This window comes from Gymnoscopelus braueri (assembly GCF_963280865.1).
Source record: "Gymnoscopelus braueri genome assembly, chromosome: 15".
Taxonomy (NCBI): domain Eukaryota; kingdom Metazoa; phylum Chordata; class Actinopteri; order Myctophiformes; family Myctophidae; genus Gymnoscopelus; species Gymnoscopelus braueri.
Window position 1 is genome coordinate 29119027 of NC_137620.1, and position 21684 is coordinate 29140710.

At 44.2% G+C, this 21684-nt stretch overlaps 1 protein-coding gene across 2 annotated transcripts in view; it reads left to right on the plus strand.

Annotated features, from left to right (window-relative positions):
• Positions 1-5227: 5227 nt before the first annotated feature.
• ntn5 (netrin 5) overlaps positions 5228-21684 on the plus strand; it is a 17668-nt gene continuing 1211 nt past the window's right edge. The window contains exons 1-7 of one of the 2 annotated variants that reach the window (XM_080452103.1): positions 5228-5345; positions 12842-14259; positions 14860-15048; positions 17556-17705; positions 20121-20171; positions 21011-21091; positions 21390-21684. The exon at positions 21390-21684 is cut by the window's right edge and continues 1211 nt beyond it. In XM_080452103.1, the coding sequence (XP_080308229.1) occupies positions 12852-14259; positions 14860-15048; positions 17556-17705; positions 20121-20171; positions 21011-21091; positions 21390-21684 (2174 nt within the window). In that variant the 5' untranslated portion in view covers positions 5228-5345; positions 12842-12851. The remainder of the gene's footprint in view (positions 5346-12841; positions 14260-14859; positions 15049-17555; positions 17706-20120; positions 20172-21010; positions 21092-21389) is intronic. The other variant, XM_080452104.1, reaches the window with a different exon arrangement.

Sequence of the window (21684 nt, forward strand, 5' to 3'; positions counted from 1 at the left end):
CTGGAAAAATACACCTGGCTTTTATAGATCAGCTCAATGCATCACGTATAAATACATTATGTAGAAATATGATACGCCAAACAATTTATCTTTGTAAGACAGTACTCTCTCTGCATTGAGCTTCTGATTTTGGCCTCCCAGTCTCACAATGGGACTGGCAGGACGGAGAATGCGAACACAGGTTATCTTCTGCTGTAGAAGAAGTAGCCAAAATCACTCACAGGTGTTCAGTCAGCGAGAGTTAAAGACTGATGTGTTGAACCCCAGACATCAACCACACACCAGGTGAAGTTCTTAACTGCTACTTTGATGGACAGGAGCGCTTTTATGGGAAACCAGGTACTGCTGGAGGGATTTCAATGTTTTGGTCTGTAACCAAAAATGCTCTTGAATACCCCAATATTTCTGCTTGTAGAGTACATTTTCCCACAAATGTAAAAGCCAAGCAGTGGTGTAAAGCTAAGTACATTTACTCAAGTGCTGTGCTTAAGTACAATTTTGAGGTACTTTTACCTTACTGGAGTATATTACTTCTACTCCACTACATCTCAGAGGCAAACATTGTACTTTTTATTCCACTACAATTATTTGAAAACTTTAGTTACTAGTAATAATAATAATAATAATAATGGATTTAATTTATAACGCACTTTACATTTACAAGAAATCTCAAAGTGCTTACAGAAGGCAAATGCATAAAAACAAACATCACACCAATCAATAAAAGAAAACTAAGAAACTGAAACAAAACAATTAAAACTGGGGGCATAAAGCCTAGAGGTAAAACCAGCAGTAGGTCTTTAATCCTCTTTTAAAGCAGTCGACCGACTGTGGTGCTAGTTACTTTAGATTATTATTATGAAATATACATTAACCACTTCAGCCCTATACTTCGGCTGAGCGGTGCGACGCGTTGTGAGCTTGTAGGTCAGCTATTTTTTAAAGATTTTTATACGTTTTAGACATTTGAAAACTTGTGAAATGGGACATTCTGCACAATGAGTACTTCTACTTTTGGTACTTAAAGTATATTTAAATACTTTTGTACTTTTACAAGTACATTTTGAATACAGGACTTTTACTCGTAACAGAGTATTTCTACAATGCAGTATCGATATTTTTACTCAAGTAAAAAATGTGAGTACTTTTTTTCCACCACTGTGTTAAAGTCATACATACATCCACAGACTTGTATGTTCTTTACCACCTCAACGTATTCCATGCTCTTGTAGTAACCCTGTGGTGGCTGCCAAAAGTTTCAGAACGCCACTCTCTCTCATCAGTGTGCATGGTGGGATAGATGGCCCCTGGTGGCACCGCTCCAGCTGCTGTCGTCTACCTCTTAAAGACTGTGGCAGTCAGATGGAGGTGAGCTTTGTGTTTTATTGTAATGCCAATTACAGATGTGACAGCGTGACCTATTGGCAGTGTCACAAAGGCATATGCATGTACCAGTTGAGTGTTCACTTTTAATTAGACAAATGTCTGTCACGTGCTTAGTCCAATTGGGGTTTCTGTCATCTGCTGGCTGAATATCCAATGCCTTCAGTGGTGGAAAGTAAACTAAGTACTTTTACTCAAGTACTGTACTTAAGTAACTTCACTGCTATCAGTGCAAAACTAAGAAAACACAAAATTGAATGTATAGAGGTGGCACTTGGAGTGGCTAGGAAGTGTATTGCAATAACATGGAAGTCTGACTCCCCCCTCGGCATTGCGAGATGGTTCTCAGAAATGAACAGTTGTGTCCCTCTTGAGAAGATTACTTATAGTTTAAGAAATGGGTTTGACACTTTTTTAAAGATTTGGCAACCTTATTTGGACTATATGGAAACATTGCCCCTACCTCAACCTGTATCAGAGATGGTATAGGTTGTTATCTACAGCTATCTCGCTCTAGATCTATTATTTCTCGAAGCTACTTAATGTTTTTACAACAGATTTGTCTCTTCTTGATGTTCCCTTTCTTTCCTTTTTGTACCTTTATTTTTTTTATTATGTTTTGATTATTTTTATCTGTACTGTCCTTTATGTATGTGGGTTTGTATGTGGGGAGGGGGGAGGGATGTGGGGGGGTTGTGGTTGTATGTATACTTTGTGAAAAATTAAAATTAAAAATAAAATATTCCAGAAAAAAAAGTAGGCCTACTGTACTTAAGTAAAAATGTCAGTACTTTTACCTCTACTCCACTACATCTCAGTGGAAAATATTGTACTTTTACTCCACTACAATTATTTGACAACTTAGTTACTTTGTAGATTTCGATTGTTTTTACAAAATATACATTATCCACTTTAGCCATATACATTTTGGCTATTTGAAAATAGCCGATCTACAAGCTCACAATGCGTCGCGATGCGACACATTGTGAGCTTGTAGATCTGCTATTTTCAAAAGATTGTATACATTTGTAAACTTTTGAAATGGGACATTCCGCATAATGAGTACTTTCTACTTTTGGTACTTTAAGTACATTTTCATACCAATACTTTTGTACTTTTACTAAAGTTAATGTTGAATTCTGGACTTTTATTTGTAACAGAGTATTTCTATATTGCCGTATTGATACTTTTGCTTACTGTAAGTACTTTTTCCACCACCACTGAACCAGACAAAGCCCTGACCATTGACTGATCAGGTTAACTTGTCTCTGTCTGTAGGACTTGCATTAGGACTATGCACTGCAGCATAACAATCTGCTCTCCCCATACATCTGCTGTCATCAGTCCTGCCACAGACCATGTGAGTAACATGAAAACGATAAAAAAAACTTTTTTCTAACATTTCTAATCCAGGATGTTTCCATTTTTACGGCAATTCATGTAGCAACGGTGCAGTCAAGGTCTGGCTATTCCTGAACGGGGGACCCTTTTATTTTCATTACAAAGGGATGGGAAAATACTTACATGCAATTGAGTCTTGATATTTTCTTCCTCATCTTTCAACACTGTGTGTGTGTGTGTGTGTGTGTGTGTGTGTGTGTGTGTGTGTGTGTGTGTGTGTGTGTGTGTGTGTGTGTGTGTGTGTGTGTGTGTGTGTGTGTGTGTGTGTGTGTGTGTGTGTGTGTGTGTGTGTGTGTGTGTGTGCGTGCGTGCGTGCGTGTGTACTAGAGTTCGCCAGTGTTTTTAAATCACCCAGGCTTGTAAAACTGCTGCACCGTGTGCCATTTCCTGTTTTCTCCAAGGCAAGATGTCAGCATAATGTCAGGTCCCTCTTTTGAGTACTTGGGCCAAGTCTCCAGTGAGGAGATGATCTTCAGTCAGCCCTGGGCCAAAATCTGAAAGAGAGAGCTGAGAATCCTGTACGGAAAGCTAAGGAAATATGATCCCCTTGATGACGGGCTCGGAAGGTAAGTAGAGCGGATCCTAGGAAATTAACGAACATGAGATATGAAGTTAATATAACATCATCTATTGACCGCCTTTGATCCTTGACATTGTCAAGACTCAGGGTAGTGTGAAATTATGTTTGGTAATTTACAGTATTTTCCTTGCTGTTTTCCCCCCAGAAGATGTAGGCCTATTTGAAGGAACAATTGTTTCCACAGAAATTGACCTCTGGAGCACAGTACTGTGGGACCATGTGGTTTTACTCGTATATTCTTGACCTTGGTAAAGATTGTTCATTTTCCTCCTGCAGTTCTTGGATCAGTATACCTCTTTAACCACCTGAACCCTATGGTCCATATTCTGGGGAGAGCAATTGCCTAAAGTAGCAGATCTGCAAGCTCGCCGATTTGGTGTAAAGGGGGGGAAAAGAGCGGACCAAGCACACAGCCGTCTCAAGTTTACTTAGTGGGTTAAGTGGCTAATCTGGGAGTACCATCACCCATAGGGGTTTCTGTATAGGCAACAGCTGGTATGCTTGCATCAGCCCAGCCCTCAGGACAATAGTAGAGAAAGCCTTTATTGTCATTGTACTGTACATACTACATAGAAAAAAAAAAGAGCCACTCCTATTTGGTGCATTAGAAACACTGTAGGCTACAACATGGTCACAATCACACACATTGTAATATAAATAAATGGGTATAAAACAGTAAAATACATCAAAAGTGCAGTCAAGTTCATATAAAGCTAATGGAGAGCAATGATATCAAACCCTACATCTGGTATCCTCACACTCACTTCATCTTGGTTGCTTCACTCATAACACCATATTGTAGCATTTTAGATGTCAATATTTTTTCAAGTTGAGCCAATTCAACACGTTTTGATGCCAATGTATTATGAAACCTGCTCTGATTCTGTCAAGATAGGCCTGTGTTGACTCATAATTACAGCTCTATATGGTATCTTGTCATGGTTTCAATTGTTACAACTTGCTGCAGGGTAGAAATGTTGGCAGCAATAGACCACCCGCTATATAAGAGGTGGGCCCTACAACTGTTAAAGTTTTGACACAGGGCCTAACTGTGATATCATTTTCACGGATGGCTTCTGTAGATTGTTATTATGGTATATACTTGGCTGTATTTTAACATTGAATAGGTAATCAAATCACACCCACTTTCACCTTGCTGGAGGCTCTCTGCATGTCTCTTGTGTGTACACCGCCAAGATGTAACATTGACGCTCAAATCGCAATTTCTACCCTCAATTTACTTTATTGCACTTGTCCTGCGTCCAAGGATAGCATTTCTAAACTACTCTGTAACTACTACCCCACACACACACACACACACACACACACACACACACACACACACACACACACACACACACACACACACACACACACACACACACACACACACCTGGGGAAACATTCCTCGAGGGAAGTCATCAATCAGTTTTATGGCTTTCTCTGGGAAAGTTTCCTCCTCTCCGATCCATCCATTTCTCCCTTTCTTTCTATCCCTCGCTTTCCATCTGTATCAGTTTTTGTTCCTCTGCTTCGGGCACATCTGAGAACGATCCTCTCCAGTCAATTAACTTCCACTATTTTTCCCATTTCACTATTGGGGGATAATTGGAACAAACCGGTGCGGGCGGAATGAATCCTTTCAAGGCGCACTTAAAGGATGGCCGTGTACAAGTTGCGTTCCCCTGTGCTCTTAAATTGCCCGCCAGTTGTAATGAACTTGAGGCGCACGGTGTGTAGCGTATAAGCCCCCACCATACAGCCCAAAAGGGCAGTTGGCAGATGTGAGCTGTACGTCAAGATCTGGGACGGCCTCCTGTCTGATCGTGGACGGGACGGGCTGTGTGTCCCATGCACTCCGTGCGCTCTGCTCTGAGAGCTGGACCTAAAACTCTATACACACACACTTGCTGGCTGCTCCCGCTGCTTTGTGCACCAAAAAGACCAACCAAGACAGGGGGAATCACTTAGGACACACATGGTGAGCTATATATGGCGTGTTTGCTGTGATTTTTGGGCCTCTTCATGACAATGTGATTTTTATTTATTTTTTAATTCCAGGGAATCGGAGGAGGATTTCATCGCTTTGGTGGCAGGGAAAGAAAAGTATAGCCTAGGCCTGTTCGCTATTAAGTGCATTGGTGATTTAAGATTAAAGGCGATACGCCTGGAAAATAAATGTAGTCTTATTGTAGGCTAATGTTAATAGTAGGTCATTACATAAGATATGCTATTTGATTTCTAATAGAAAATGTAGCTCCTATAGGCCTATCTACTGATTTCTTCACGGAGGGGTTGCATTTTGCGTAATTCATCAAAACAACGTTTGACATTTTCACTTTGGATGTCAACTTTGTCACAGATTTGTCACTTAAACAACAGCCTTTTTCACAACTGGTTTTAATTGTAACCTAGAGCCTGCTATAACGTTATTTAATTCATAGGCCCACATATGCCTGTTAAATTGTTATAGTGATAGGGTAGAATAAAAATAATATTTGACCTGTGAAGAAACGGAAAAAGCACTAACCTTTTGCTCCCGTTGCAGTGCAAAATAAATAAATTGATCAAATATAAGAAGATTGTCGCTGGCTATTAAGTATAAATTGGCCCAGGCGAAGTTTGTTGAAAGTTCATAAATAAATTGCCAGATCAAATTTAGGATAACCGTCTAAATAATGTCATGGTTTGTTTTGAGATAAAGATTTAAGCGCAGCCTTAATTACCGCCGCAACCCATGTGCAATTAGGTCTGGTTGCACAAATGGGACCATTTAGAGTTAGGCTTCTGTTGCCAAAATAAGCTCACAAAATATGAAAAACGTGTAGGCCTACTTGACGAACCATCAGAAACACACCTAATATTTGTATAAAGGAAACGCCCGTAACATAATAGATCTGTAGCCTATGCTTTTTTATTATTATTATTTAATAATTTATTGTTTACAATAAATTTGTAGGAAATTGATATAAATAATACAACATTATGTTTCATCATTTCTCAGGCTTTTGAAGTGGGTTTTTATCAATTTCAGCATAAGCTTTCTAGGTCAATACAAATTTAATTAAGCGGACGAGGCCTAGAATTTCTGAAATTACTGTCAGTAGCCTATAGTGGGCTGACTGTAGACGAATTGTATTTTTGTCAACTGAGAGAAAAATAAAATGATTGTGCAAAAAGCATGAAAAAAATCTGTTGCATTATATTTGCGCATCAAATGTGCGCAGAATAGGCGGCCTGCTCTTAATTATTACAGTCTTGGGTTAGGCTGCACGCATATATGGATTTAATTTAACGTTTATTAGCATTAAGCCCGAGGTTGCCTTCGGCATCACTCGAACATCAAATCACAATGATTTCATCTCCATCTGTTTTTCAATATCGCATTTGAAGCGAAACCTCCGCGGTAAAGTGCGTTGCCAACTTATGTGAGAGGTTGTAAACCAGCGTGGGAAGACCCAAAAAATAGAGAAGGTTGAGGCGAGCCTCGCCCTCAAATATCAAGGACATGTGTTTTCTTATTCAAAATGTCCCACATGTGCGTACAGACAGATCGATAGATGGACCTTTTATTTATTATCCCGCGGGGGAATTTCAGTTGCATTGTGTGTGATAAGGGTCCATCTCAAAGTGTTTGGAGTTTGGAGTTGGTTCCTGCATGGTGGCTGACATGAACTGCATGAGGCCTCACGTGTTTGACAACTGAGGCAGTGCTTATCAAACCTTTTCATGTTAAGGACCCCCAAATTAATAGTATAGGCTGGCGACCCCTTTATCTGAAAGTCTTTTGTGCCTGGCTGGGACCCACTACAAGATTTGTGTTGATAAAATGTTTCAAAAATATTCCAGACTGTTAAAAAAAATTATATCAAGTTTATTTTTAAAATAGCCGATCCACAAGGTCAAAAACCTTTGAGCTATTTTCAAATTGCAGATGTATATTTATGGTTATTAAGCATAGATATACATCTGCAATTTGCATCAAAATAAGTTTAACCACTTTAACCAAAGTGGTTAAAAACATTTTGCTGGGGACCCCTTAGAACCCCCTCACACAAGGACCCCTGCGGGCGTCCCCGGACCCCACTTTGAGAACTACTGACCTGAGGGACAGGGGGCTCTTTAGCTAAAGATACGAGCGGTGATAATCCATTTTGTACCGTCTGTCAGTTGCACCTCTCTCACGCCTCCACTAAAATTAGATTATTACAACTAAAACAGTTCCCCTGGAATCTGCTCCGTGTGGATTGGAATAACACACTGCATGGGCTTCAGTAGGGGCTGCCTGGCAGGAATGCCTTTAGGGAATATACATATAGCCTTTCTCTCCTCACCCATGGCCCAGTGTTGTATTTCGCACTGGCTAAGGACAATTGGAAATTAACAAAGGTGTCAGGATGAGAACACGCAACAACAGGTGCCTGGGTTCAGCTTCAAACATGTGGGCTATAGTGAGCTTACATTGGCTAATTGATCCGATTTATTTAAAGCCTAATAAACCTGGGACAACTTTGCTACAGCTTGCAGAGGTCGAGAAATAATAGGCTGCCAGAGGGCCCTATTGGCCAATTAAGAGCTGAACTTGATTGTCTCTTTCAGACTTTTCCAATTCCTTGTTTGTTTAAGCAAGCCCCCAAATTTCCAGTTGAAATGTATCCTACAACAACAGAATGATCAAATTATACAGCGTTTTCATTGTTCCCCCGACTTGCGTGCTGCGGGGGGGTCATGGTGGGATCCTCGCTATGCTAGTGGCAGGGCAGAGCTGCTGCCCATGACGAGGAATGTTAAAATGCGTGAGTCAGACCAAATCCAGCTCATCTGCTCCCCATAACAATTCAAAACAGACAGGCCCAGCTCCCCCAGTGTGGCCCAGTGGGAGAGGGGCTAACAGGTAGCGAGGTACCCCCCCCCCCCACCTCCTCCACCCTTTTAGTGCAAGTTTCACTGTCTTGCACATTAACATACTACAGTTATCCTTCTTGCTCAATAGCAACATTCATCAGTCAGAGTTTAAATGAACTCTGAGCATGTAAAAATGTATACCCTATTTTTACTCACTGAGTTTAATTAACACTATAGAATTTTACTGTATTTTATGAGCTGGTATAATATTTCTTAAAATCTTAAAGTAGGCCATATACCACCCGACCCATGACCAAAGATGTATTTTGAAACAAAGCGCCAGACGCCAGAGGGTTAAGTACAGTATCACGTTTGATTGAATAAGTTCATTAATTTCAAAAAGTGTTGCTACTATCTTCTGATGAAGGTCAGTCTGTGGCCGAAACGTCTTGGTTTTTAATTGTTATAATATAAACTAGTCAGTCGAAAAAGAAAAAAAGGGGGGGAAACGGCTTTTCATCTGTTTCGTACAAGAAGAATTGCCATTTATGTTTTCTGTGTTCCAAAAATCTCATCAAAGGTGTACTTTTGCTACCCTTTATGTGAAGAACCACATTGGCCACTTGAAACTATACTGTCTTAATCACGTAATTTCTTTTTAAATGTAGTTTTGGCATTTTATGCTTTATTTCAGAGGTTGTTTTTTATTTTGGTAGAGAGACCGGAAACCAAGAGCAGAGGGAGAGAGGAGAGACATGCGAGACAAGACATCGGTTTGATTCGAACTCGGGTCTTCGTGCTCCTGGCTGAGCCACTGACATCACTTAAATTCTATACTTCATTGACCGGGGTCCCCCAAGGTTCTGTACTTAATTAGTCTTGGCTTTTTTCTCTGTGCACCAAATCTCTTCACCGAAAATAGCCGATCTACAACCTCACAACGCGTTCCAAATGCGATGTGTTGTAAGCTTATTATATCTAGCCTGGTAAACCCTCCCTCCGGAAATCTCATTTCCATTTGATTTCTCCTGAAATCAAATGGAAATGAGATTTCCGGAGGGAGGGTTTACCAGGCTATATTATATCTGCTATAATGTTCGCCTATTTTAGCTGATTGCTTGCCTATTATGACATGACCAGAATAGGGACGCTAGGGTTCAATCTCACCGTCAAAGCCTTGCTTGCTCCTTTGCCATTCATTGTTGTTTTTTCCTTTGCTTCCATTCACCCTCCATGTCCCGTCTTACACCATTACCCCCCACTTTAAAAAAAACATTATAATTTCACACGGGTCCCTCAGCAATATCATATTCCATCAAACTATAAAGGTCTCACATCTGACGTTAGCATTACACAAGACGTTTCTAAGGTAGACTCCCCATACATTATATTGTTTCTTCTTCTCGTCAGTAAAATATTGGCCTGTTCCTTGTAACGGAGAATAGTAGGGGAATGACACAGGAAAGTAAAAATGGATCATGTCTTATGGAGCAGGTTGTTACTCAGGCTTCCAGTGTGAACATGAGGAGCGCTCTACCAGCGCCCCTGTATATGACCATGCTGTAAACATGCCCCAGGTTGTCAGCAAGTATTTTTCCAGCGTGTCTGCCGCCAAGCATAGCTGCTTTTAAAGATCACCCTCTGAAGATGTTGTTGATCTCATCGAAGCACTATTTGGCTGTGGAAGTTCTGGGGCTTTTTCCTGTTTTTTTGAAGACCACCAGATGTTAATGATATTGTTTTTTTCTGAAAATGTTCTGTCACACTGGAAGTGTCCAAGTTTAAGGACTGTCACAGATATCCATACTTAAGCACATAAACCGTTCTGGGGCACTGAGATTTGGTGTAGAGTGAGACAACTGGGGGGCATAGCATAGATCCCCAGGGGACGCTGGTCAACTAAGTATTGGGTTTTAAGTGGTTACGTATGTCTGGTCAAAAAACTGGATACAAACTTCCTATGTAGTTGTACATGAATATTTGTGCGTTCTCCTCATCAAATTGTAAATTAGCCATGAAATGCCACTGACTCGTCTTCCGTGTTCTTCCGACACGCATGCTGTGCCGTGTGAATTTATGGAAAGCAGTGGAGGAGAAAACCACTGAAACCGTATCCGGTGGGTTACATTGGTGGTGCCAGACGGACGATCTGGTTTCGGAGAGAGGGTCTGGATTTGGCCTCTGGGGCACATTAACGACCCCACCGGGCCTCCCTCTGAAGAGCATCCATCTATCAAAGCAGTTGTAACTGCCTCAATTAGCCGCTTGTAATGTGACAAAGACAAGTGCAGATCACACCGGGGGAATGTTAAACAACTAACCCTTTCTCCTACCATCTGTGCTTCCTTACACCAACCATTATGCCTCATGCAGAATGGATTTTGTGAAACTTGCCCTGGTAGCACAAATCCTCTTACAAACTCTGCCCTCCTTTTATAGTCCCTTCCTTCACAGCACTTGATACTGTATAACAAACACCCTGCCTTCCTACTCACACTGCCTTCACCCGGGCAAGACACTGACACCGTGTGAAATCAGAGAGCTAATTAATCAAACGAACAATTAAAAGAAGCCCGCTTTTTAGCAGCGCGTTCAGGTTCCTGCTGGGCATGTCGCGATATGTCTGGAATGCCCAGGGAAGGCACACCGGACCCCTGGAATGCGACACGGTGGCAAAGGGCCTACAGTCGGCCTGCTCATCACCTTGGCCACCAGTCGTGGCGTTTCCAACAGCGACGCCTCAAAACAAAGCCATCCGATATGCCTCATGGTCCCTTTTTGTCCAGGTTAGGCTGTTCCCCCCTTTTTTCGGAGGGAGGCCCATCCAGTATCATCATTCATCCTGGAGGTGGATTGAGGAGCAGCTTCTACCAGATATTCAATCATGGCCTCTCCGTAAAGCCCCTCGGAGTGCTTGGTCCTTGGGGAAGCCTCGTATTTCGGCCGCGGGGCTAATTGAGCGAGATGACTCGGCCACTGAGGCTCTCAGGCCCATCCTCCCCAACAGGGTTGGTTTATGCAGCCCCGCTGACCGTGCTGTCAGTGTCAAACGGTTGTTAGAACATCATTAATCTCAGAGCAGTTAAGAAGAATATTCCCAGAACGGAACGAAAGGGGCAGGTGATAGATGAGCCACAGAGAAGAGCGCAGTGGAAGAGTTGCGAAAGAAAAACGAGGAGGAGGACCGTTGCTGTCAATGACATGAAATGAAAAATGACATCTACAGGAGGGAGGCTGACGTCACGTTGTTAACAGTTGTCTTTGTTTGTACGTTTATGAGAGGGAAGTGATTGGTGGGAATTTGCCTCAACTGAGCTTGGTGTGAAACTTAAAAAAAACGTAAGTTGCAGTCGTACATCATTTTGTCAGAGAAAGTAGATGCATTGTTCTGTGTGTCTGCAGGCGCAAATTAACTAACCCTCACTGGCATCAAATCTTGACAGTGGGATGAATTACAAGCATCTCCAGTCGTATAAACGGGAAGGGATTTGTTCACACTGGCCGTATACAAGTCACTGTTTGTCTCAGCCACGGAAGTGCCAGAGAGGGGCTCAACCCGAAACGCGCATTTCTCGAGTTCTCCCTGTAAATCTGTCCCTCCGTCTTCAGCTCTAATCTCCAACTCTTCTTCCCACTCCCCCCCCCCATTCCTTCTTTCACTGTGTACACTTTCTTTCACTACACTTTCTTTTACTCCTCGCGGTCCAAGCTCAGGCCCACTGACTGGCCTGCGTGCGCTGACCAGTGGTAAAGTGATTTGAAACGAAGGACCATAAACGTGATGGATGTCATCCAGCTCATGTTGTAGGCCCAGCTGTCGGGTATGTTTTTTGTCATTCCAGACAGCCTTTGCAGGGTTTGTGCACTCTTCATCCACATGCATCGACCCGTTACGGGTTAAGGGCGTTTTAAGATGAATATGTTTTTCTTTTTTTCTTTTTTAACCCATTGAGACCTGAAGCCGATTCTACATGTCTCCTAAATCCCAACAGTATTCTGAAAAACCTATGTTTCTATATCAGTGGTTCTCAATCTTTTTCATGTCAAGGACCCCCAAAATTATATGTATTTGGCCACGGACCCCCATCAAAATATCTTGTTCCAGGGACCCCCCAGAAGCAAAGATTTTAGTTAAAAATGTTCGCCTTAAAAATATATATATTCAAAGATTTGCACACATTTTCACGATTTTTCAAAAATAGCAGATCTACAAGCTCGTAGCGCGGCACTCGGTGCCGCGCTATGAGCTTGTTGATCTGCTATTTTTGAATAGCCTAAAGTGTAAAATAATGCTTTTTAGCTCAAATCTAAAAATGACACAGTTCCAGGTCTTAATGGGTTAAAGGCCATGTCAAAATCACAGGGTCACACCAGAGGCCAGCAAACACAGGCAGACTTTGAAATTATTTTATTGGTATACTTTTAAAATGGAGACAAGTCTCAGATGCGGTGATGCGTTAAGATGGTTTAGTGTGTTTTCAATAAAGACACAGGTGATCCCTCTTGGATTTCGGCTCCCTTCGTGTCATATAAATGCATAGGAATTTTGGGGTTTCCTTTCATGACTTGATTCCCATGATTTTCTCTTAAAACTCTTTATTTTTTCTTCTATTTTATTTTCCATTTTTTTAGGCTCAATGACATGATGCCCCTGCCCTTCTCCCCTCCCCCCTCTGCCTCTGTCCTCCCTGTTGTCCTTCTGCACCTTTTCTTCCTCCCCCCATCCCTCCTCTCCCCTGCCTTCTCTCACTCCCCTCTGAGCTGGACCTCGCCTCATGACCCGTGCTACCACCTTGACGGCCGCGCTCGTCACTGCCTGTCAGAATTCATCAACGCCGCTTATGGGGTCCCCGTCAGCGCTGGCCACTCTCCCCACGGGTCCGATCTGGACGGGAACGTCACCGCCCTGACGGATCTCCACAACCCGCACAACCTCACCTGCTGGCTGGCCCAGAGTGGCGGGGATTGGACCCTCACCCTGCCGCTAGGCCGGCGCTTTGAGATCACCTATATAAGTCTGCAGTTCTGCCACCAGGGGGAGCCCTCGGACCCCATCTCCATCTCCATACTCAAGTCCATGGACAATGGCCGCACCTGGCGGCCAATGCAGCACTACTCCAGTGACTGCCATGGGAAGTTTGGCCTTCACAGCCATACAGTGGCCCAGACCAGGCACCAGGAGACCGAGCCCCTGTGTTCAGATCCTCGCCCCCTGCAAAGACAGCGTGGGGGCATGGTGCTAGCCTTCTCCACACTGGACGGAAGACCGTCCTCCCCTGACTTCGACTACAGCCCCACCCTCCAAGATTGGGTGACCGCCACGGACATTCGCGTGGTGTTCCACCAAGTGTCCGGGGTGGCCAAAGACGACGGTGGTCCGAGAGTGGACGATGGCACCGCGGTTCTGAGGTGGAGGCCGGGTGCCAAGGGGGCAGCTGGAGATCAGATGGACAAGATCAGTGCAGAAAACATGCCGGTGTACTCGGAGAGGCAGATAAAGAATACAGAGACCAGAGTTGGGGACAGAGGAGAGAAAAATAGCAAAGCAGGAAGGAAGGGTCACGCTGAAGATACGCACAACGTGACCAGGAAGGGAGGTGTGGACAGTGCTAACAGGGACACGCCTACTTCCTCGAAGAAAGGCAAAGGCCGTGGCCGCAAGAAGGAGGACCATTTTTGGCAGCCTTGCCCAGATGGAGGCTGTCACTGGACTGTTGAGGGGCAGAATAGAGGCAACAAAGGAAGGGAGTTGAGGAGGAGGAGGAACAATAATAACTTGGGACTTGCCTCCCGGAATTTACAAATAGTACCACCGTCTCCTCTTATCTCTGCCCCGCCTGTGCGGCCTCCTCTGGCCCTCTCTGACCTGCAGGTGGGGGGCAGGTGTAAGTGTAATGGACATGCGTCCCGGTGCCGTAGGGACGATGCAGGACAGGCGGTGTGTGCGTGTGAGCATCATACAGCAGGGCCAGACTGTGATGTGTGTGCCGACTTCCACTTCGACAGGCCCTGGCACCGAGCTACTCCCACTCATCCACATCCCTGTGTCGGTAAGTCCTGTTGACTGGCTCATTCTCATTGCTTTGTCAAAGGAAATTATTACTTATATCAGTGTGTGTCCCAAGCATAGGGTTGTGGAGAGACCCATTTTTATCAGTTGTGATTAAATATCCCCTTTCTCTCCTTTCCTACGAAAGAATAATTTTCCAAAAATCTTTTTAGTTTTATTTTTATTATCAGAAATTTGAAAAAGCATTTCAGAACCTTTGGCTCTTTTGTCTATTCTTGATAAAGGGCTTAAGTCTCGAGCTGAGAAGGTTTGGGAAACTCTGACTTATATTATGCAGAATGATCCTGGCATAATGACAGATTGTCATCTGTGTGGGTTCAACTAAAGTCCTTCATTGAAATTTATCAAACTTGAAAGCATACGACGTTATGTTATTTGAGGTGAAAAGTCTGGTGGAACAATTACAAATGTATCACGCTGCACAGGTGAGTACGTTTAATATCACTGAGAGGGGAGTTGATCCAAAATCCATCTACACACCAAAATCCAGAGTATTCATTTAACTGTGAAAGTGTAAGAAATTATCTTCATGGTCCATGCAGGATCTTAATCTTATTTTCTCTCTCCCTCACTCTTTCAGCATGTGAGTGTAATGGCCATTCGACAAAGTGTCGGTTCAGCATGGAGGTGTTCCAGCAGTCAGGCCGACATAGTGGTGGTGTGTGTCAGAAGTGTCGTCACCACACTGCAGGACGCCACTGCCAGTACTGCCAGAATGGCTACACCCGTGACCATGGCAAGCCGCTCAGCCACCGCAAGGCCTGCCAAGGTCAGTTTTATATGGAATTGTGCGTGCCTGCGTGCGTGCGTGCGTGCCTGCGTGCGTGCCTGCGCGCGTGCGTGTTGAGGAATAGATTTATGTGTACAGTTATGTTTAGTGTGTGAGAAAGAATGGGAAGGAAACAAGGAATATGTACAGTAGCTAGTTTAAGGTGTGTGTGGGGGCAGGGGGGGTGTTTGCACATGTGTGAGGGTGAAATAAATAACCATGTGAGTTCAAGTCCAAGTGTGTGTGACAGTGTGTGTGTGTGTGTGTGTGTGAGCATATGTGCCTGTGTGTGTTTGTATAAGCAAAGCACCTGCTCCGTTTCCGTAGTTGGTCAGTTGGTGCATGTCTGCACTTTGCATGGATTTTCAAATGTGAGTGGCGATGATGACTGTGACAGACAGTGTTTATATGTGTCTGTCTGTTTGAATACAGGCCTCTATGTGTGTAGATCTATGTTTAATACGGCAGCTCTATCTGTGTGTGTTACTACTAAATCTCTGGAAGTGTTTATGGGGTGGTTACATTGTGAGAGAGGACAGCTATTCCCGTTAGGAACTCTCTCTCTCGCTCGCGCGGGCGCGCGCGCACACACACACACACAGACACGTCACACACACACACACACACACACACACACACACACACACACACACACACACACACACACACACACACGCACACACGCACGCACGCACGCACGCACGCACGCACGCACGCACGCACGCACGCACGCACGCACGCGCGCGCGCGCGCGCGCGCGCGCATACTCTTGGCGACACAGGGCGTCACATTGGCGCTATCACTTTATGTATATTTGACTCTGAATACACTCCTTTGTTGTCTCACTGGCACTGTCACTTTGTGTATATGACTGAATATATATTTACACATTGTATACAACACAACTTGCAACAAGAGACAAGAGACACCTTATGTTTATTTGATGTTTGCCGTTGTTATTTTTATTTTTTTTGTTTTATCGTATTATCTTTTCAACTATAAACTACTATAATTTCACACCTGTAAACTTGTGATGTAACAATAAACGTAAAGTTGAATCACACACATGCACACACACACACACACACACACGCACACACACACCCACACACACACACAGAGCCCCTAAACTGTGCTGCCTGTCACCTGTATCCTTGTCATTACCACTGGCAGGCATCTGCACCTGACCTGTGACCTTTGACTTGTCACATGTCCTAAGTGACTGTGACACTCAGGCATGCTCGTTGGGGGCTTGACCGCAGGCCTAATATAACCTCTGTTAATGGGGGTTCTATTGGTGGCAGACAGGACACACGTACAGACGTGTGCGTGCGTGTGTGTGTGTGTCCATACATTCCTGGTTGTACATGCACAATATCGGTAAAAAGAGCCCAATAGCTGTTTTGACAAATTACGATGAAGTCAAGTCAGGATAACAGACCAGAGTAAATAGTCAACTTCCAAGTGTCTCCAACTGAGAAAATATTTTGAAATTCTTCATTAATGATGGTGGTATTACTGAAATGGTTACCACGTTGTAGGTCTGTGATCCCCTGGTTCCATGACACTTTAAATGCTCAGATGGATTCTCTCAGAATTTCCAAGCACACAAACATTCATTTTATGTTGTTGATGTTCCACTGATTTACATGACAGAGACCAGTGGCGATGGGACTAATCATTTTGGCCAGTTTGTCAGTGTTTGGACTTGTGGTGAGGCATTGTTTAAACAGTCCCACTGGAGTTAGAACAGAGATGCGTAAGTGTTTTTTTTTTTCATCAGCCTTTAGGAGATAGTTGAAGTTTTTACACATCCCAAGGTTATTATTGAATAGTTGAAAACCAGTTGTAAATCAGCAGGACAGTTCTGAGAAATGACCAATGGAAGCTTGTTAATATTTTTGTATCAATGCTAGTGGAAACGAATGGGGACAGCTGCTTTACTGGTTACTGTACTGGCTAGCTTAAACAACGCCTCACCTTTTGTACTGTACCGCTAGTGCTTCTTTTGACCCATTCAATCCGGGAACGCATCTACAAATGTCTTCTAAATCCTAACAGGTTTCTGAAAAACGTATGTTTCACTATCAGTGGTTCTCAAACCTTTTCATGTTTAGGACCCCCAAAATGATATGTATTTGGCCGCCGACCCCCATATCAAAATATTTTGTTCCAGGGACCCCCCTGAAGCAAAGATTTCAGTTACAAATGTTCGCTTTAAAAAATATATTCAAAGATTTGCACACATTTTCACGCTCATAGCGTGGCGCTCGGTGCCGCACTATGAGCTTGTATATCTGCTATTTTTGAAGTATAAAATAATCGTTATAGCTGAAATCTAAATTGACACAGATGCTTCCCCAGATTGAATGGGTTAGAGAACAATCGCAAATGACAAAACATATTTTCTGATGCAGACGAGCAGCATTGCGGTACTCTTTGCTCATTCTCTTATATCCATCTCTCATGTTCTCTTCCGCTCCTCTGCGTGTATCTTTCTTCCTTAGCATGTCAGTGCCACCCTTTGGGAGCAGTAGGCCGCTGGTGTAATCAGACGTCCGGTCAGTGCCTGTGTCGGGACGGGGTGACTGGGCTCAGGTGCAACCGCTGTGCCCCAGGGTACAAACAGGGCAGATCCCCTCTACGACCCTGCATACGTAAGTCTACAGCATCACGGTTTCACCATGAATATATGAGTATTCAACTGCCCTGTTGGATGCAAATCTTGGGTCCACCAGCATCCTAAACACGTATACATAGACGAAGCTTTACCTGTTAATCAAAAGATCAATTTGCCAAAGTCTCAACTGATAATACATTTTCTTTAAATCATAGCCAAAGGCCAAGTCACCTGCAACAGAGTTTGTCTGCATGTACAGTATTTGCGTAACTGCTGTATGTATGTACTGTATGTATGGCCCCTCAAAAGCAGGCCAATCACAGCTCATGCCGCTACATGCAGACATCATGAAACAGAACCGTTGGCCATTGCATATGAAGTAGCCACTTCCCTATGCAGTACATTCGGATTTAGTCATTGTTTTTTCATAGTCGGTTAATCTTGACAGCCGTGACAAAGCAACCTTCATAATGGCAATCTTATGTTCTCCTTCAACCTCATTTGCTCTTGAACTAAATGAATTAATCTTCCAATCGAGGGGTCTCAGCCTTCATCAAATAGTAGCTTAATATGAAAGATGCCGCTGGGGTCTGTACTAATTCATCCCAGCCTCCCAGGGTGTCCCGTTGCCGCCCTCCCCCAGAGGCTTTTTCCACAGCAGTGTGAACATGAGCCTCTCTAAACGCAAACATCATCTCCACCTGATCTAGGATCAGCGGCAGATCAAGTGGAATCGTGACTTATATCCCTCTTCGTCCGCAGTCACCGTGTGCCAGGCTAGCGTCACACCCGCAGCAAGCCGGCGTGAGCGCTAATCCACGCGTGTTTCCTCGGCTAATCGCGGGAGTGCCGACAATGACACAGGAACTTTGTGGGCTCGGCGTCGCCGCCGTGTAAGCCCCAATCAGGTGACCGAGGGAGATGGTGAGGTGGCGAGGTTCACACCTGTCGCACGGCTCAAAGAGCTTGCCGGCAGGAGGCCCAGACTCCCATAACTCTCCTAGTGAAAGCAGCAAGTGAAAGAAAACCTTGTTTGTTTTTACTGCCAGAGCATGTCCAGGCTATGTATAGCATCCCCCTGCTCCTCTGCTCCAACATAAAGGCAAGCAGCAGCCAGGCTAAACTTAAACCAAGTTAGCACCCTTTATTCCTACCTTGAGTGATTTAGGAAGTACACAGAGTCGGCCACACACACAGAGACTATAGGAGCTTTGAGGTGACCCCATTCAGGTGTCCATTTATTTTAACTCCCCCCTCCCAATGTTTACTTCATGTACGCGTGCACGCACACACAAACACACGCACAGACATAAATCGTCTAACATCAACCTGACTTTGACCTATGTAAGTATGTGCACAGTGCTGTGCATTACACACAGAGTTTTTCGTTCCTTTGGGTGCTGGGGGGGGCGGGGTGTGCACACAGTTGGATGTGGTGTAGAGTGTCACTGGCCCAGTTGTGTCAGAGCGAATAGGGAAGGGACATGACTGGAGTGTGAGCTTGGTAATATATAGTTGTCCTGTCACACTCACACACACACACACGCACATGCGAACACACACATACTGTACATACACATACGTACATACGCAAACTCAGGCACATTGACATGCACACAGTTCTACACGGCAGGGGTACTAGACTGTTCTGAGCGCAAACACAGACCAGGTAAACTGTGCTAGCTGCTGGCTTCTGTTTATGACAAAGTCATGATAACAATATGTGGTCGTTTGACCCTATTAAAGTTGAGGGTGTTTATTGTCACATGCGTGTACAATACAGCTGTGGCCACATTGCAGGCAGTGACATTCCCGTATTTGGAGCGAGCTACCTCAACCATGTGGATAAAACATTTCAGTACAATAAGAAGACTCAAAATTGTCTGAAGAAGACAAAACAATAAATAAATAGCAGTGCAAATAGTTACTCGAGTTACTCAAACAGTTACTCAAAGTGATGAGTGTGTCCTCAAGCTGAAGTCATAGGGTTTATTTCTATTTCTGTCACCATAAAAGGACCACACACACACGCACACATGCACACATACACACACACACACGCGCGCGCACGCGCGCGCACACACACACACACACACACACACACACACACACACACACACACACACACACACACACACACACACACACACACACACACACACACACACACACACACACACACACACAGACGTGACGCACACACATAACCACACACATGACACAAAACAGTTTTGACACATACTTATCTTCTGCGTGAGCATTCCTCACGCACCAAGAGGTATTCACGCATAGCACGCATTTTCACATTCTTGCTCTCTACACACACACACACACACACACACACACACACACACACAACCTGTCACTTAGTACACACAGCCAACTCGTGTGGTCAAGGACAGGCACTCATTGCGTTCCTCTCACCTGTCTGTGCTGACGTGTTTGTTTGTAGGAATTCAAGAGGTCGCCCCAACACCAGTGTTCCAACCCCAGTACAGCATAGGTGAGTGCATACATAACTATTACTCTCATTCTGTTTCACATAAATGAATTTGGGGCGGCCATAGCTGAATGGTTAGAGAGCCCACCTGGGAGGCCGGATATCCCGGAGGTCTCAGGTTTGATTCCAGACCTCAGCAATGTGTCGAAGTGGCCCTGTGCAAAACTCTTAACCCTTAACTGCTATTCCCCTCCATGCTCCTTTGTGGGCAGCACTCAGCTGGGTGAAGCTGAAAATCCCCCCACGGGATGAAATGGGTATCCAAAAATTATAATAAAAAATGAATTAATTAATTAATTACATTTTTGATCGAGGTGGGAACTGGGAATGAGGTCAGTGGGATGATGTTTTGTGATCTCAGTTTTCTGGATGTTACATTTCCTTTCGAGATAATTCATTGAATTGTATACCCAACTCTATTGATTCTGATTCTGTGAAGCTATATTTTTAAGTAGGAGAATGCAGATAGATGCAGAGAGTAGACATGCAGTGTCATTTATCACTTGGTGTCATTTGTCCCGCTTGTAGTCATTGATCAGGTCACTGAGCTCTGCTGCTAGAACAACATTATAGGTTCCATCATCTCTGGACTTTGCTGTATTGACTAAGTAACCCCCTCTAGTGGCTACTTGTGGAATGTTCCACCTGTTGCAGAGAGGGTCATCTGTTAGTCACAGGATACTGTGATGACAAATAGAAGCAGCCATATTGTAATTAGTGGAAAAGACATGTGCTGATATGCCTGCAATGAAATGACATGTCTCTGTGTCTCTCTCTCTCTCTCTCTCTCTCTCTCTCTCTCTCTCTCTCTCTCTCTCTCCCCCTCCCTCCCTCCCTGCCAGCGGAAGAGTGTGTTTCGTACTGTCAACCCTCCCAGGTTAAAGTCAGAATGAACTTGGAGACCTATTGTCTGAAGGACTATGGTTAGTGTTGTGTTGAACTGAAAATCACTAATCACTAGTTTCCTTGGATACTTTACCTTTAAACTCTCATCAGTTGCTAATAATTTTGCCTGTATTGAGTATTGTCAATACTCTAGAGATGGATTCACACAGGGACAGATATATATTGTGAACAATCCCTAACGAAGACATCATTGATGATGTTTCACTTTAGTAATATAATATACAACAACAATATCACGATAAAAAGAAAGAAACGGTAAGAAAATGCTTTTAAACTAAAGAACAAACCGTATTAACTCTTTGTTGTCTCTGTTAGTCTTAAAGGTTCAGGTGAGAGGAATGGAGCGTTCAGGCCCGTGGTGGCAGTTCTCCGTTTTGGTGCAGACCATCTTCCGCATAGGGTCCACCTCCCGCGTCCGCAGGGGCGCCCAGGCGCTCTGGGTCCCCGACCGCGACCTGGGCTGCGGCTGCCCCGCCCTTCACGTGGGCCGGACCTACCTGCTGATTGGAGCGGAGGAAGGCGGGAGGGGCTGGGGCCCGGAGGAGAGCCGCCTGGTGGCCGACCGCTCCACGCTGGCCCTCCAGTGGCGGGAACACTGGAACTCCAAACT